The sequence below is a fragment of the Alternaria conjuncta genome, assembly GCF_024043145.1.
Source record: "Alternaria conjuncta strain BMP 0040 chromosome Unknown scaffold_17, whole genome shotgun sequence".
In the NCBI taxonomy this organism is placed as follows: Eukaryota; Fungi; Ascomycota; class Dothideomycetes; order Pleosporales; family Pleosporaceae; genus Alternaria; species Alternaria conjuncta.
The window spans coordinates 433,784-450,048 of NW_026250106.1; the positions used below are offsets into that span (position 1 = coordinate 433,784).

At 53.2% G+C, this 16,265-nt stretch overlaps 7 protein-coding genes and 1 non-coding gene across 8 annotated transcripts; 3 read left to right on the top strand and 5 right to left on the bottom strand.

Moving 5' to 3' along the window:
- Positions 1-1,041: 1,041 nt before the first annotated feature.
- J4E85_009529 (uncharacterized protein) lies at positions 1,042-1,929 on the bottom strand (the record flags this gene model as incomplete). Its single annotated transcript, XM_051473752.1, has 1 exon — positions 1,042-1,929. The coding sequence occupies one exon, from the start codon at positions 1,927-1,929 to the stop codon at positions 1,042-1,044; it is 888 nt and encodes a 295-aa protein (XP_051322537.1).
- Positions 1,930-2,897: 968 nt separating this feature from the next.
- J4E85_009530 (uncharacterized protein) lies at positions 2,898-3,653 on the top strand (the record flags this gene model as incomplete). Its single annotated transcript, XM_051473753.1, has 2 exons — positions 2,898-2,973; positions 3,022-3,653. The coding sequence occupies 2 exons, from the start codon at positions 2,898-2,900 to the stop codon at positions 3,651-3,653; spliced, it is 708 nt and encodes a 235-aa protein (XP_051322538.1).
- Positions 3,654-3,899: 246 nt separating this feature from the next.
- On the bottom strand, positions 3,900-4,310 carry J4E85_009531 (uncharacterized protein; the record flags this gene model as incomplete). The annotated part of the gene is made up of 1 exon (XM_051473754.1): positions 3,900-4,310. The coding sequence occupies one exon, from the start codon at positions 4,308-4,310 to the stop codon at positions 3,900-3,902; it is 411 nt and encodes a 136-aa protein (XP_051322539.1).
- Positions 4,311-5,708: 1,398 nt separating this feature from the next.
- J4E85_009532 (uncharacterized protein) lies at positions 5,709-6,149 on the bottom strand (the record flags this gene model as incomplete). The annotated part of the gene is made up of 1 exon (XM_051473755.1): positions 5,709-6,149. The coding sequence occupies one exon, from the start codon at positions 6,147-6,149 to the stop codon at positions 5,709-5,711; it is 441 nt and encodes a 146-aa protein (XP_051322540.1).
- A 3,573-nt stretch (positions 6,150-9,722) lies between these two features.
- J4E85_009533 (uncharacterized protein) lies at positions 9,723-10,630 on the top strand (the record flags this gene model as incomplete). The annotated part of the gene is made up of 3 exons (XM_051473756.1): positions 9,723-9,848; positions 9,911-10,270; positions 10,319-10,630. The coding sequence occupies 3 exons, from the start codon at positions 9,723-9,725 to the stop codon at positions 10,628-10,630; spliced, it is 798 nt and encodes a 265-aa protein (XP_051322541.1).
- A 388-nt stretch (positions 10,631-11,018) lies between these two features.
- On the top strand, positions 11,019-12,675 carry J4E85_009534 (uncharacterized protein; the record flags this gene model as incomplete). The annotated part of the gene is made up of 2 exons (XM_051473757.1): positions 11,019-11,112; positions 11,456-12,675. 2 exons carry the CDS (start codon positions 11,019-11,021, stop codon positions 12,673-12,675), a joined length of 1,314 nt encoding a protein of 437 aa, XP_051322542.1.
- Positions 12,676-13,405: 730 nt separating this feature from the next.
- J4E85_009535 lies at positions 13,406-13,484 on the bottom strand. The gene has a single exon. It is a non-coding gene; the product is annotated as a tRNA-Glu (tRNA).
- A 438-nt stretch (positions 13,485-13,922) lies between these two features.
- J4E85_009536 (uncharacterized protein) lies at positions 13,923-14,936 on the bottom strand (the record flags this gene model as incomplete). The annotated part of the gene is made up of 1 exon (XM_051473758.1): positions 13,923-14,936. One exon carries the CDS (start codon positions 14,934-14,936, stop codon positions 13,923-13,925), a length of 1,014 nt encoding a protein of 337 aa, XP_051322543.1.
- Between the last annotated feature and the right edge of the window lie 1,329 nt (positions 14,937-16,265).

Here is a 16,265-nt window from a genome sequence, read left to right on the forward strand (position 1 = left end):
GTGGTATATGTTTTTTTCTTCTCTTGCTACAACACCACACCTCTTTCGTCCATAATGCGCCTTCCGATTACCACCACTATCGCCGCTGCAGGCTTTCTCGTTGCCTCGCGGTCAGGTTCTTCAAACCGCGCAACAAACGCCGTGTCGTCGCCAGCCTCTACCGCGACTCTAGTGGCTCGCCAAGATGACACAAAGCCGCCACCCTTTGTTACGTCCATCACGTTCCTCACCTCGATAGCATTCGTAACTGCCGAGCCGTCTGGTACAGTTATCGTGCCATCGCGTAGTCCAGATACCTCCTCTGAGCCGCCACCACCTCCACCAGCCCCGTCAACTACCACGGAAACGCCGACAAGTACCGAACGACCGTCTACAACGACCAGCGCTACTACTACCACTTCTCCAACTTCTACTGAGACTAGAACAAGGTCCACAGAAATATCCGCAACATCCACCACCGCATCTCCAACCCAGACCCCTCACCCAGATGTCGACCCCGGCCCCTGGCTAAGCAGAGGTAAAATTACCGGAATAGTCGTGGGCTCCGTGTTCGGCTTCATCCTCCTCGGCTTAACAATCTACGCACTTTTCGCAGCATACCGCGGTATCAACGTCTGCGATTGTTTTGGTGGTTGTTTCGGCAAACGCGACGACGACGATGACGCAGAAAAGGGCCCATCTCGCTTACCTTCCCGGTCAGAGGACACGTACCCACATCCTGATGCTCTTCAGCCTGTAGGTGGCTATAGAGCTTATCGTCCTGCCCGGCCGGTGAGTTATGAGCCACAGCAGCAGGTTCCGCTTCCGCTGCAGGAGAGGACAGCAGGGAGACTGCAGAAGGGGTACCGCGGTGTTTGAGTAGATGGCTCTGGTTGATGATGGCTATAGAATAATTCAAAATGCGATAGCTTATCAACTACTGTTGTAGGCTCGACGGAAGTGACAAGAGAATCGTTTATTTCATCAACATCGAGCAAATTTTATAACCCGTCAAATCTCCCACGACCAGCAAGAAAGATACATGTTCCCCTCAACCACGCGCTAATTCTCCGCCATCTTCACAGTCTGCCTCGAGAAACTGTCCACCCTTGGCACGTTCGGCCTACTGCGGCGCTTCGTCTCCATCATGCGCTGGCGAATCTCTTCCGAAAGCCAACCTCGACACGCCGAGATGGAGGGTTGAACAACGCGTTCCTCAAACGTCGCGGCGTCTTGTACAACAAGCACCATGTAGTTGTTGGCCCACTGGTGCACTCCTGGGATAAGCTTGCCGCGTATCCTGTTGAGCTGCTCCTCAGCATACGAAACCGTCCGCTTCTTCATCTCCGCAATTCCCTCGTCCAGGTTTTGTTGGTTCTTCCTGCCTTCTTTCCAGCTCTCGACAGCTGGTCGCAGTTCCGGGTATCCGATTGCCTTCCAGATACCCTTCGAAAAGTCTGGGCAGCCCAATAGTCTTTGCTCGAGCTCGTAGAGTAGGCGTACCTCTTCGATGAGGCCTTCGTCGATCATTTCGTCTACCCGTTTGTCCAGCCTAGGTTTCAGGTGCGACAGCTTGGAATCGAGAAAGATGACTGACAGATCGCACTGCTGGACGAAGGGGTGCGAGAGGAGTGGCTCGGTCAACGAGATCGATCCACCGACCAGAAGAGGGGTCTTGCCGTCGTCGTGTATTTGCTGGATGCTTGAGATAGCGTTGTCGACAAAGGTGGTTGGTTCCTGGTCGGGCTGCAGATAGTCTATCAGGTGGTGCTTGACGCCATCCATTTCCTTCGTAGTAGGCTGCGCCGTTATGATTCCTCCACACTGATAGATCTGAAGACTGTCCACGGAGATGACCTCGCCATTGATGGCTTTGGCAAGTGCGATACCAAGCTTGGTCTTTCCAACGCCGGTCGGACCGATGATCGCAATGATGGATTTGTGTCCCATTGTGTAATGATTTGGAGGAAGAGAGGAATGATGAGATGTGTGTCGTAGACTTCGGAAAAGGAGAAGATGTGGTAGTTGTGAGTGAGTTAGAAAGACAGTGCGCCACAGGATGTCTTTATGAACAGAGGAGTGGCTGCTCACAAAGTCCAGGCTTCCTTCGTCGACCAACTTTCTCCACAATACACTTTAGCTATGACATGGTCGATTCCCTGAAACCTCATTCTTCCTGCTCGCCCATAAGCCGGTGTGACAAGCCGGCGCAAAATGATGTAACAGATCCGGCCAGGAAGATGCATCCGCAAAGGATTGTAGACTCATGTAACCTACAACATTTCCGGTGGCTCGTATTCAAGGCAAAGTTAAAACTCATGTCGCTTGAGGGTAGTTAGACTGCTAAGTCTTAGCGACATCTCAACGAAGAAGAAGATATTGGAGAGTGCGCCATTAACTCCGACTAAGACGCCCAGGACTTCGTTTGGGCTCGTCATTGAAGTTGTACCTAGGTACTAGATTCTACGTCACTTACGGTGCCGAGAAGACACAAGGCATGTGAAACCGTCTTAGCGAATGCGAAGAGTGTTGTGTGCCTAAGTACCCGGACTAAACAGATAATAACCCGAGTGGTCCAAGTGTCGGACACAGCACTAGTCCTTTGATTGGCCGAAACCTAGGCTACCTGGGTACCGGGCCATTATTCTTTTGGCCCGAGTACATACATAGTAACACTCCACCTCGTGGCTCTGAAACAAGCTACAAGCTACTGTTAGCGAGATGTAGTTTAGGCTGAACGTGAAAGCTTACAACAACCGTATGGCATAACAGGCTTCGTGATAGTCTGCTGAGTCAACTCCGATGTATAAATCGCGGTGATGAGCTCCAATAGACGATCTAACAACTCGATCATCTGAAGGCTCGGCCACTACTCCCGTTATTCTACGCAGAACTTCGCAAGCTGAATATCGTCAACCATGGGCTCAAAGCAAGTACACACAAAGCCACCCAATGGAACGAGTTCGAAACCATTCACATTGTGTGTCTTCTGTGGTACGTCCCCACGAGTACCCAGGAGTGAATGTAACTGATGAATGACAGGGTCTAGTGAGGGGAAAGATCCCAGGTTTCGCGATGCTGCCAAAGCGCTAGCGGATATCATGGCGAAGAGATCGTGGTCGTTGGTGTACGGAGGCGGGACTATGGGGTTGATGGGCGTACTCGCTGGAAACGTAGTGGCATCGCAAGGATCCGACACGGTACATGGAATCATTCCACGTGCTCTTCTACTGGGCGGGCCGCCGCCCGCGCCGGAGCGATTCGGGCGTACAACGGTGGTGGACAACATGCACGAGCGTAAGCGGATGATGGCTGAGGAGGCTGATGCCTTTGTGGCGCTGCCTGGTGGTTTCGGGATGCTCGAGGAGTTACTCGAGATGACGACATGGAGCCAGCTAGGCATTCACGCGAAGCCGGTGGTTGTACTCAACGCATCCGGCTTCTTTGACGGTGTGTTTGAGTGGATGCAAACTGCGATCAAGTCTGGCTTCATCCCTGACGTTCAAGGGGGCTTGATTGGGCAGGCTCGTACAGTTGAGGAGCTGGAGGCGTTAGTTAGTGCTAGAGAGCCCGTTGAGGGACGATACACGTTCCTTAGATGGACAGGAAAGAAGGATGAGGAGACCGCAGATGGTGAAGACTTGGGGAGCCGAAATGATCTGGTCTCTCCGTAAGCGTTCAATCAACACATGTAGCTTAAAACATATTCACCATCTTACTCTGTCTTCTTGAATAACCTTGACCAATATAGGTAGTGCGAGATAAATGTATTGCCCATTGTTCGGATCTTACGAATTAGGCATGCAGAGGCACTGCTAGTCATCGCTTCGCCTCGCTCAAGCCATGAAACTGATACAACGAAATCCTTTTGTCAACGTGCAACTTTACCTCTCAAGCCACGCCTACTCACCATACTCAAATCACTCCTTGCTCTTCTCCTCACCCAAATCAACCTCCACAAAGTCCAGCTTCCCATCCTCCTTCCTCACACCACTATATTGCACAAGCAGTTCCGAAGATGCACGCGCACTACGACTATCACCTAGATCTCCACCTTGGTGGCCGTCGCCCACATACGGTGAGGGGTCGTTGTCTTGGAGTTCGATCTTACCTTCAGATTCGATATCCTTGCTTTGCTTAGCCGCACGAGATTTGCGCCATTTGAGAATAAAGAAGAAAACTGTGTAGATTACGACTATACTCGTCGCTGCACCAGCGACAGCAAGACCGATGATAAGGGGACGGTGGTCGGGGATGAGGATTGGCGAGGACGGTGAGCTACGCCTATTCTTGGCGTTCCGGGGCCAGATGAAGCCAAATAGGGTTGACATGGTCGCTGTGGTAGTGGACTTCGCGACGCGATGGTGGTACGTATGCAGTGTTAGTGAGGATGGTATAAAGAAGACAATACTGTGTGGAGCGCTTTAATTTCCCTGTCCGGCTGACGAAATGACGAGAGACTGAGAAGCTTCGTGGTAGTTTCGGATGAAGTAGTTGTAGTGTTGTGTACTTGGATAGTGATGTCCGTGAATAATGTCGTGAATCGGGTTCCTCGACATACCGTACTTTATACGCAGTATGACCATTGTGTAAGTACATTACGAAGACGCTCGTTGCTTCTTAGTTGCACCTCTGAGTACACCGCAGCCTTGCGCAATGCGACGTCTTGTGCACTAACGTGTTGTGGAATATGATGCAGCGTGTATCTCCAAGGCGCGAAGCAGCTAGTGCTGCAGCCTGCAAAAGACGTAGTACTCGATGCGGCAAAGGTCCAAGGAAAAGCAATTCCGCAGATCGTCAGCCTCAAGCTTTCTTGTTTGAGCCAAATTCAATCGAGCAACCAGTCGTCATTGCATCGCCCTTGGAGCGAAGTGGTGTGCGTTCCGCATCTCCAGGAACTTTCTCCGTGTTTGTTCTCGTTGCTAAGATCAACCAGGTGTCCCCGGGGGCGCGCCGAAAAACATAACGGGAGGCATGTGTCGCGATGCAGATCACCCGGCCAAATGCATGTCGGGGATCATTCCGTGGCTGTGCCGCAAGCCAGGCGGCCAGCCACTGTGTCAGTTGCACGGCGCGTTGCAGGTACATTTCCCACCTGTTAATCTCTCGAATGAGCCGGTGCATCTCGATCGTGCTGTCAGCCTTCTAATGCGCGCGATGAAGGATTGTGTACGACCAATTCGTCGCATCTCCTGTCTGATCAACGGTGAGAAGGTGATCTGGAAGGGGTTGAATAAAGAATGCGGAGTGCATACGGGACGCCACTAACCGCAGCCGCATCATTGGGTTTCGGAAAACGCCACCGAATTGAACGCGCGGCTTTACGTCATAAGCGAGAACCTCACATCATGCAACTCAGCTGCGATGCTGAACTCTAACAATAGAACACGATCGAATCAGCAGCCCCAAAAAACACGTAGTCAGGAAAACACAGTCGTTGACGATGTTCATCGATAGAAGAAATTTCACAATAAGTAGCAGAGCATGGAAAAGACGGCGCAACGGGAAAGAAGCGTTGGGGTATTCTGAATGTTTCATTGAAATGACTTATTATAAGTATGCCGATTGGTAAATCCCAAGTGTCGCTGTGAATCATTCTGGTCCCACACCTGTCTCACGAGAGACGAAGCGATGTCGGCTCATGGCAGATGTCGCTAACCGATCGAAGAAACTGTCAAAGGAGACGTTTTGTGACGATGTTGGAAGGGAGCGGTTGAGTGTCGACCCGCTTACAAGAGACCGGCAAGAGCAAGGAGACCACCAGCAACGGCGCCCATGGCGGGGACGTTGACGGAGTCGGCAGCACCGGTGCCGGTGGCGCTCTCAGCAGCGCTGGCGGCAGAGCTGGCAGCAGATCCGAGCGACTTGGTGGCAGAGGAGGCCTCGCTGGCGGCGGAGCCAGTAAGGCTTGCGGCGTCAGAGGCGATGCTGCTGATGGCAGAGTCGGCAGCGCTCTGGATGGAGGAGGCGCCGGAGGCAGCGGCAGAGCCACCCGCGCTGGTGATGGAGGCAGCGGCGGAAGTGATCTCAGAACCGATGGATGAGGCGGCGGAGGCGATGTCAGAAGGGACGCCGCCTACAGCAGAGGTGATCTGGGAGATGATGGAGTCGACCTGGGCGTTGGCAACGCCGGCGGCGATGACAGCGGTGGCGATGGTGGAGAAACGCATGTTGATGGTTTGGGTGGGTGAGTTGGTTAGGTGAGTGGGTAAAGAGTTGAGTGTAGTTGGTTTGATGTGGAGATTGTTTGAGCTGTAGATGGAGAGTAGAAGGCAGGGCGAGAGGAGAGCTCTTATACCAGGTGAGTGCATAAGAACTAGCGCGCTTGCATGTCGCCATAGCCCCAGCGGCCAGCAACAAACACAGCGGCCACCGCCCTTGCTCGCTTGCGCCTCCTCCACATTTTTTTAGCCACGTAATGCACGCAATTAACTGGACAGTGAGGCAAGTGACGCCACATGGGAGCGCACTGTCCTTGTCCTTGCCCAGATGCGGCAAGCCATCACAGCCCATCCCAGTCATCGGCAGCCGTTCCTGCTTTTTCGAGTGAAGCTTGATCCGGGGCCGCCTCTGGGTGTTTGAGCCTATGACGTCTGTTGACGAACATTTGTCCGCCGTGTAACGAGATTAACTGGGGCGAGAGGCGTTGCATCCAAGCCACAGCCTGCGACGCCCCGTCTCATCGACAGCGGAGCCATGCATGTCTCTGCAGCTGCCCATGGGACGATTCGGGCTATGGCAAGGCGTGCCAGGTGCTATTTCCAGCGTTACAGTGATCAATTCACTCTGAAACAAGTCAGCACTTGTCGTCTGGCCAAGCTTTCTTACTGCTACAGCGACGCGAGTGCGGCGTTGAGCTTGATGACCCTGAAATGCAGGTGCTCACCGGCGTGCGACCAGCGACCGCTATAGCAACCAGCACCACGCTTCCTCTAGCTCGACATCTGCGTACCGCGACGCTGCTGCCAACTCCCATCTCACTGCAATTGCAACAAGGTAAGTGTATACGCGGGTCCACCTGCTGTCAAGGCAACCAGCCACGCGTTGTTTGGGGGCCCGGAGTTCGGTGCATGTTCTGTGTACCAAGAAGATGATGAGACGTGCATGTCGTCATTCCCGGCTTCGTCGTGGACGCCGAGGCAAGCAGTTTCTGAGACGCAAACCGCTCCACCGAAACCGGGCGAACGTCAATAAGAAGACCGAGCTCGAAACCATGACGGAGAGCAATCTTGGGTGAATTGTGGCTCGACAGACGTTAGCTGGCGACGTTGACCAAGATTGGTGGTGTACCTGGCAGCCTTACTCGGGTCCCCTGTCGCGGATGCCGCCAAGCCCGATTTTGCCGTGATTCTAGCCCACAGGATTCTCTCCCGTGCCATGCCATTCTGCACCAACATCTTGATCTCTGATCGTCCTCTCCTATTCCCGACGCGCGTTCTTGATGTCACTCTTGTTCCTTCATCGTGATGCAAGTCTCAGTCATGTCCCGAGTCGACTCACTCTGCAATTTCCCATCATATGGTGACATCTCTGCCGCCCTTTGCATCATGACTAAAAGCACTTTCTTGGCCCCCACGAGGCTTGCTTCTTCAAATCAGAAATGCCTTAGCAGGTTGCATGCCACGAGATTGTGCATCCAGGGAACACGTGGAGCTCCCTTGGATGGAGATGCTCTACTGCTACCTAGGTATACGGGGCACATGTTAATGCACATACACTTGCTCTATTCCTACAGGCCCGGTTGATCTGAAGTGTTGCAGCCGCTAAGCTGACAGCTGCCGCAGTATTCGTGAGAATGCTAGGCCGACCTACAGGTGTCATCCCATCGTCAATGTAGACGTGCTGCCCAGAGTGCCGGCGAATGGGAGGGCTATGAGCCTTTCGGCTTAGCGCACGGCGTTCCGATTCGACGGCTTTACCACGGGAGCAATATTTCCGGCTGCCGGCTGGACTTCACCTATGTGATCACACCACCACACCACGCGCACCATACTACGTCCGTTTCAGTCATTTCTCAATCACTCTGGTCTTCCCATCAAGGTGTTCAGCTATAGAATCGCTACATTGCTGTTTCTCCAGGCCTGGAGTGCCTGACAGTGCAGATGGCGTCCTAATAGCCGCTGAGGCTGGACACCAACAGCACGTGTGACAGCGCATCACAATGACATCGAATGGGGATTGCGCATTTTGTTTCAAGCGCCCTTGGGAACAGGAGAGGCTCACATCTCGTCTTTGATGGGTGCTCTTCTCGCTCGTTCCTACCCTTTTCGTCTAATCGCGACCGCATTAGGACGCCTGCACGACGCCTCTTAATTGCATCTCTAGAGCACTTTCGACCCCATCTGCTTTCTTTGGATGTGTGCAGCTACAGTGATGGACCGAAACGACATCTTCCGGAACCATTGCTGAGCTCTGAGCAAATGCGATAGTTCGTATGCGCGAACCCTCGACTACGTTTGCTGTATATCATCTTCAGGATCACAGGTTCAGGTGGTTTCTACGAAGTCACATTCGACGTTCACATGTGGGCTACGAAGGCTGTGATCATCTAAGATCCACTAGGAGGCGCTTAGTTGCATATGACAAGAATTTAGTGCTCAGCCTTCCGAATGGGGACGTGAGAGAACCGTAACCGCTGATTGTCTGCAAACGCTGGGTGAGGCTATCAGGTAACTCTTTCAATGACTCCATTCTGTTTAACTTTACTGCGACTGCCAGAATGAGTACAAACACCGCAGGCATCACTATCACAGGAGTAATTACGAGCACAGCCGTCTACACACCTTCACGAAGCCTTGACAACGCTCAAACCCCTTCAACATCATCGGCAATGTACCATTCGGAGAACGACCGCTCACTCTCTACACCGGCTGCCATCGGAATCGGCATCGCTATCGGGATCGTCTGCACCGTACTTGTCCTTATTACAGTACTGTTACTACACCGCGCATGGAGACTTCGCCGTTCACCACCAGTAAAGCAGTACAGGCAAGCCAAGTTATGGAAGGGTTTCGAGCCGGTCACTCCGAGCACCGCGAGGACTACGTTCGTTGGAACCAAGATGACCAACATATACTTGACGGAGCTACCAACACCGGTCACACCTGCCTTCCTTATGAGCCCACCGTTGCGGGGAGAGGAATTAGACGTGGAAGAGAGAAATCGACGCTATAGCGAGCCTGCATAGTCATGCTGTATACGGCGGATGGCTTGTATGCGGTTTCCAATCAAGCTGACGCAATATATGAGACAGGGCTATAGCCATGTTGAGAGTCTACGCACGAACTTCATCGCGTCTCTCAGTGATCGCGCCCAGCAGATCCCCAACTCTGCTCACGACCACGAACAAGAACAACCTACGCCTTCTACTCGTCGCTGCCTGTAAATGTATAGGATCTTGCAACTGGCTCGTTCAGATCCTGCGCAATCTTCCCGGCTTCGGTGTCGCCCACTCCCGTCGCGTCTCTCAGATCGTTCCCACGCTCTTTCCCCTCAGCGCAGGCACTCTGGACTTCCTCCAACGCCTTGTCGGCGGGGCGCGCAAGGTGGTCATTGAAATGTTTACGCATATCAAAAAGTACAGCACCAGCAGCATCGCTGCCTTGCTGCAGGCTCGCATGTGTAGTTTAGACATGATGATCTCGCGAAACCTCCCCCGCCGCGACCGTCGCCAGCCACGTCAGAAGAAAGCACAGCGGGCTCCTCGTGCAAGTCTGGCGGGAGTTCCAGTCGAGATATTCAGCATGATCCTACGCCACCTTGCGTGCTGCGACACTCCCTCACTCCGGCAGACGTGCAACAAGGAGCTCGTGGGCAGATGCAAAGACAGCTTCTACAACATTGTCGATCCGACCACCGCTTCCCTCCAGGTGAGTCCCAGATGAGTCTCAAATGAGGGAGACACAAGCACATGCTGACTCCGTTTCCGTAGCTTGACGCCGACTTTCCTGCGCGCGCAGTGTCACTTGCGAAGTTTGAGCGGTGGAGCAATCACATCACTACACTACGCCTCAAGGTCCCGAGAACCGCTTTCTTCTACCAGCTACACCAAGGCGCCGCAGCAGCAGCCGCAGCCGCAGCCGATGGCGATACCTTCTCAGCAATGTCGGATACGAAAGAGTTCAAGTCTGCGCTCGCGCTGTTGACGACCCTTCCTCGATGCAAAGCTGTTCTGATCCAGCACGACACCCCAAGCAGTGGCTGGCTCCTATGCGACTACCAATCCAGCCGACGGAAGGTCCGTGACAAGACCATGGCTGTCCTGGGCGATGTGTTGCGCGAGAACTTGGAGGTATGTTGTATTCGCTGTCTGTGCAAGACACGCACTAACTCTGCGTAGCATAGTCTTGTTGGCTTCATGCTTTCTTCGCATTCGGAATGGTACGACGAGTACCGCCTATGCTACTTCGAAGAGCGAGAGAAGGAGGCAGAGGAAGGAGGTCCACGCGCAGAGGCAGAGGAAGAACGCCGACGCACAGAGATGGGGGAAGAACGCCGCGGCCATGAAGAGACCGAAGATGCGTACGCAGGCCAGTCCCGAGACATGGTTCGTGATGAGTGTCGCTCACGTGGGCTTCCTCGGCCTATCCCAAAGAAGAAGGCGGACATTGTGGCGGCTCTGCAGAAGGACGATTTGAGGAGGTTGGAGTAGATGGTCATGCCCTACTAGGACACGCTGCTCATGGCGTTGACGACCTACAACCACTTCTATGCTACACTCGCTCTGATCCGGGTACATGATCTGTTCCATGTACATATTACGGCTTTCCGGACACTGGTATGGTCTGACGCGCGCGGTGGTGATGGTGAGCCACTCCTTCCTCTTCTACGAAGCGAAGTAAACAGTCAGCCAAACGCGGTAAGCTTCGCCTCTCGCACACTGGGATTTCAGATCTGACCTGGGTAGCTCGCTCAATCCTTTCAGTTTGCTTGCAACCAGTACTGCCGCCATCGAAACGCCGCGGCCGCCCTCAGAACTCTGCCGCCATCAGCATCCCTCCCTCCGCCATCAGAACCTCCTCCCCCACCCCACCATCACAATGGCATTCGCAGGGAAACGCAACGCGCAAGAGCTCAAGAAGCTGGAAAAGACTGATGTCAAGATATCAGAGGCGAGACTCTTCAACGCATACGGTAAGTTCTGGCTGCGCGAAGTGCATGAGATATGTATACCAACTTCATACTGCAGCAACCACGCGGGACGTGGTTGATGACATCGAGGAGCTTTTACCTCGCCTGTCGCCGAACCATCCCGAGATTGCCCGCTTCGTGGCTGACGCTCGAGGTCGCCTGGCATGGCTGGCGAATAACGCAGACGGCGAACTATGTCGCATCGCATTTTCGCTACCATGTCAATCTAGGAGAAACACTGAACAGCCTGGAGCCTACATCGACTTTGGGTCACACACTTTGCATATTTTCATCTTGATGTAGTCTCCAGACCTGTTCAATTTTTTTCAGATGCTGAACAACCTAGGCATCCAAATCGAGTATCCGTTGGAGTTCATGCCACAGGTTCTCTCGGACTATTGGTACGCGAAGACGAGAAAATTAATATCGATGTCTGCGGCGAGAGTGGTCCTCGTGTCCGGTAGATTTCCACAAGCACTGTACGACCAGTATCTCAAGCTGAACAACGTCAACGCGACCGAGGTCAAACTTGGACATGGCATAGGACGGATAGGGTGGCTGGAACGTGATGTTCACGGGAAGCTAAGCCGCATCGTCCTCTACATCAACCACCCGGAGTGCTTCAAGAGGTATCGAGCCCACGTTACCACGAAGGCTCAACATCGGCAAGCCCTCCGAGAACGTCTTGTAGACCTGACAATGGTCTACTTTGGGCGGCCGGTCTCTCTGCCCGCCTTCCTGTCCACGACGCAGACATGGCACCAACGTTCGACTGGACAGCTCGTCCCGCTGCGCGTATTTACCGACTTCCTCGAAGGCGATAGCGACGAGACAGAGCTGAGGACAGCACTGACGTGGCCACGAACTCCATCTGGCTTTGAGTGCCTCCGCGACTGGCTTCAAGGTCGGTCGTTTACCGTTGCAGAGATTTTAAAGATCGCTCTAGTCTACAAGGTGCACACCATAGCCGGTAAGGACTGTCGGAATTTTTTCCAGAGCGCCGAGATGGTTGCGCTGTCTGGGCCAAGGGCAGCTACGTTTGAAAAGGCCATGGAGCATATGTGGGACAACACCGCGCTGATCGAAGAAGACGACGACGACGGAGAAGAGGAACCTATAAGGAAGAGGACCAGGGTGACTGGCGTCAAGGCCGGCCTCTCCAAGGAAGGGTACGACCGCCAGACCTACAAGGTGTTCCAGAGGAAGTTCGCCAACGGTGACGACATGGCCAAACAGAGGCTAGATAAGAAACGCCAGACAAGTCGTGATTGGCACGCCGCACAGAAGGCGAAGGTCGATGCTATGGATGGGAAGACACCAGTTGACAATCCGTTCGACGAGAAGAAGGGGCCGAGTGAGTCTCTAGAGTCAGGGCGCCGGTCGAGAGCCCTCCGCGATCAGAAGATCGCAGCAGGGGATCCTAAGGCTATCGCGTCCAAGAAGCGACAGAGGGAGCAGCAGGCCAAGTGGACTCAGGCCCAGAAGGACAAGGTCAAGGCGTTTGACTTGCAGCATGCTGAGAATCAGAAGAAAGCGGAGGACGAGAAGAATCAGGAGAAGAACTGACGGACATGTTGAGTCGCAGGATTTAGCAGGTATATGTATGCGCGCCTCTGGTAAATATGACGGAAATAAAATCACCCTGGAGGTGTTCGCAGTGCTACACATGTGTAGGCTCTCAGCATAAAGGTCAATGTATACCTCAACCTAGACTATGTAATATAACCTGTCAAGACATGCTCCATTGTAGACGTCTAAGATAACATGAATTCCTGTTTTCTTTTTGTCGCACTTCAGGTAACTCTGTTAGAAGAGACCTACACGAAGCGGTTGGCTGTCGCGCAACACCGTGAACAAAAAGGGCTGGCGATCCGAGAAGAGCTCGTAGATGTCAATACTAAAATATCTCGTCGCAAGTGCAGTTTGTGTGCTCTCGATCCGACTTCAGTCCAGTGCTGGGATAATATCAGTCTTGCTTGTACTGAGCATCAGAAGCACGTGCAATCTGTATTATGACGGAGGCCATGCTTCGCGCTTTGCAGCAAACAAGAGCCAAATAAGAGAGCAGGTACCACATCAACGAATGCAGAGAAATAATAACAAATTATGCAGTAACAAGCCTGGTGTATGCACCTTTCTATGCAGCGCGAGTAGATGCCCCAAAGTACCGAAGACTGATATGGCTGAAGTTTGCAAGTAAAAAGAAAAACCCTAAAAATCTTCGATACGCCCAACTCATCTGCTTCTTACTACGCATTACAGCAACCAGATGGCAAAAAGAAAGGCTGTCTATTGGTTCCGATGCCGGGAATCGAACCCGGCTCTTCTCGGTTCTCTATGAAAGCGAGATATCCTAGCCGATGGACTACATCGGATGATGTTGATGAAAGATGGAGAATTTTGAAAAATAAAGTTTCATGGAAAAAAATCGGCAGGGGCGCGGCGTTGAGCAAAACGATGCTTTTAGGCGGGGTGACGCCAGTTAAACCAAGCCCCAGTTGCTCGCCTATCATTAGCACACTTGTGGTAGTCTGCTAGCATTGAAAATGCTTGGTCAACCAACATCAGAAACAGGAACGAAATCGTCAGTCTTCACCAACACACTTGAAATTACAGGCACATGAAGCATATGCACGCGAAGAGAATAGTAGTAAAGTGTGCAACACATATCATTCAGTCAAAGAAGCAATGAGCCAAAGCGACTCAAAGCAAGTAGGTACAAGAAGTGAAGAACACCAAAGTGTTACTTTTCCATCATCCATCCTCCAAGATTTTACCATCACGTTTCCTCCCATTGTTACCGCACCACGAACTTAGACGCGGAAAGCGCGGGGGTGGCGGCGAACCTTCTGGCTGGAAGAGCCAGCCTTCTCCTCGAGCCAGGAGATGAAGGTGTCGAGGGTGAACTCCTTGTCGAGGCTGGCGCTGCCGGTCTGGGCAGGGGCGGGAGCAGAGGCAGCGGGAGTAGAGACAGCGGCGACAGCGGCCGAGCTGGTGGCAGCAGGGGCGGCAGAGGCAGACGAGGCAGGAGCAGAGGCGGCGGGAGCAGAGGCAGAAGGCTTGGGCGCGGAAGCGTTGCCAGAGCCGGAGCTGGCACCGTCGAACAGAGCGGGACCAGGCATCTCGTAGCTGGACATGTCGCCGCCGTAGACGCTGACCTTGATGCCAGGGTCAGTGGCAGTGTAGAGCTTGTTAGCCGGAGTACCCTTGGGGGTAGCGGTACCGGAGCCGGTAACCTCGATGTTGATGCACTTGGGGTAGTTCTGAGCACCGTTCTCCTGGGCAGCGGAGTGGAGAGCAATGATCTCGTGACGGAGGACGTATTGACCAGGGGCAATGCTGTCGGGGACGGTCACGGTCCAGGTGTTGTTGTTGGCGATGAGCTTGTCAGAAGCCCACTTGCCGTCCTCGAAGCCAGCGGCATCGATCTTGAAGAACTCAAGGTCGGTAGACTTGGCCTTGGTGGCGTCGTCGACCTTGGCGAGGTAGTCGATGACGGGACCGACGTGGGACTCGGGCCAGGTGGTCCACGAGATGTCGAGCTTGCCACCAGCGGCAACAGTAGCAACCTTTGCGCCAGCAGTGGCGTCCTTGTGGCAAGCAATCTTGGTGGCATCGTCGTACATGGAGGGGTCGACGAAACCGTTGTCAAGGCACTCTGGGCAGGACCACTCAATGACCTCGGGGGAGGGGGTCTGGTACTGGAAAGACGGGTCGTACGCAGTGAAGTCCTTGCCGTCAACCTTGATGGCAGAAAGGTGACCGTGGGCGCTGACGGAGGCAGCAAAGGCGCCAAGGATGGCAGCGGCTTGAATCTTGGAAGGCATTGTAGTGTTGGTTGTTGGAAAGTCTGGTTTGGACGAAAGGGTTGGTGTTCAAAAAGATACTTCGAGATCAACGAAGATAGTAAAGAATGTGAGGCGCTTCAAGCGTGAAAAAGTGAACGAAGGTGAAGTGAGCGAATGTCGACTGACTGAATGACTGTTGTGGTGAGGAATCCCTACATGCTGGGCGAGAGGTACTCTTATACTCAGATACTGCCATGTCGGAAATGGCGCATCGCTGTGCATGTGTCAGATGAAAGGAGTGGAGCTGACAGAAAGGGAACCGTTTCCGTCGTACAATGCTTCAGGGCTGTGGAGCTGGGGTGCTCGATGTTCGCAAGGTGGGCTTGTCACTTGTCATGGCGGTGCTTGTTTCATGGTGTGGCTTCTGATCCTGGCGGTAAACAGAGTATACTGAGCAGTCCTCGGCCAGGTGTTCCTGATCGACGCAAGGAACATGTCAAAGCGAAACGCAAGAGGGGTTGAACATTGAATAGACGCCAGATACAGCTAGCACGTCATTGCACCGGTGTTTGGATGCAGTAGCTGTACATCTCTGCGGCCGAATTCCCGAACGTACATGATGCTTTAACAGTAAGTCTTCATTCCTTGGTTATGATACCAGATGTTATGTGCTTGGTGATGGTGCGAAGAAGCTTGGGCGCCGAGAATCAACGACTCTTCCCGCCCGCTGCACACTAGAACCATCTCGACTCGCTTAGACTCAGCGCCTCATAAACGACATCTACGCGTCACCAAATCTCCCACCATCCAGCGGCATAAACGCAACCACGGCAAACCGGCAGACCGCGCTCTACTCCTCACATTCATTAATCTGCAGCAAACCTAGGTATACAGCCGTAGGTCCGATCGTAGCCTCAGCGCCTTTATCTCCGTATGGTCGCTTCCGACTTTCATCGTTTCATACTATACCCCCCTGAAAGTGGGTCAACGACAGCGCGCGCCTCCACTACTGTACGCATGACAGTTCCAGGCGCTTGGTACCAACGTCTTGATTCATACGAACTACGGTGTGCACTCTGTATTTGCTCTTTCGATCGAGACCAGGTACTGAGACTGGAACACTCCACTGAACCCTCCCACACACCCTTGGCAAATTACACTGCATCGTAACAAACTTCGCGACATGTTCCTGCCTCCATTGGTGGTGCCTGAACGTCAGTACCTGTTTCTGCGCCTCAATCAATGCCGCCCGGAGAAACTCCACTGGTGTTTTATGTTGTCCGGGTGGGTCTCTGCTCTCTATGCGTTTCAATGTCGCTTCCATGCCACACGGGCCTTCATTTCGGGCCAAGAAACTTTAGCAGCCGG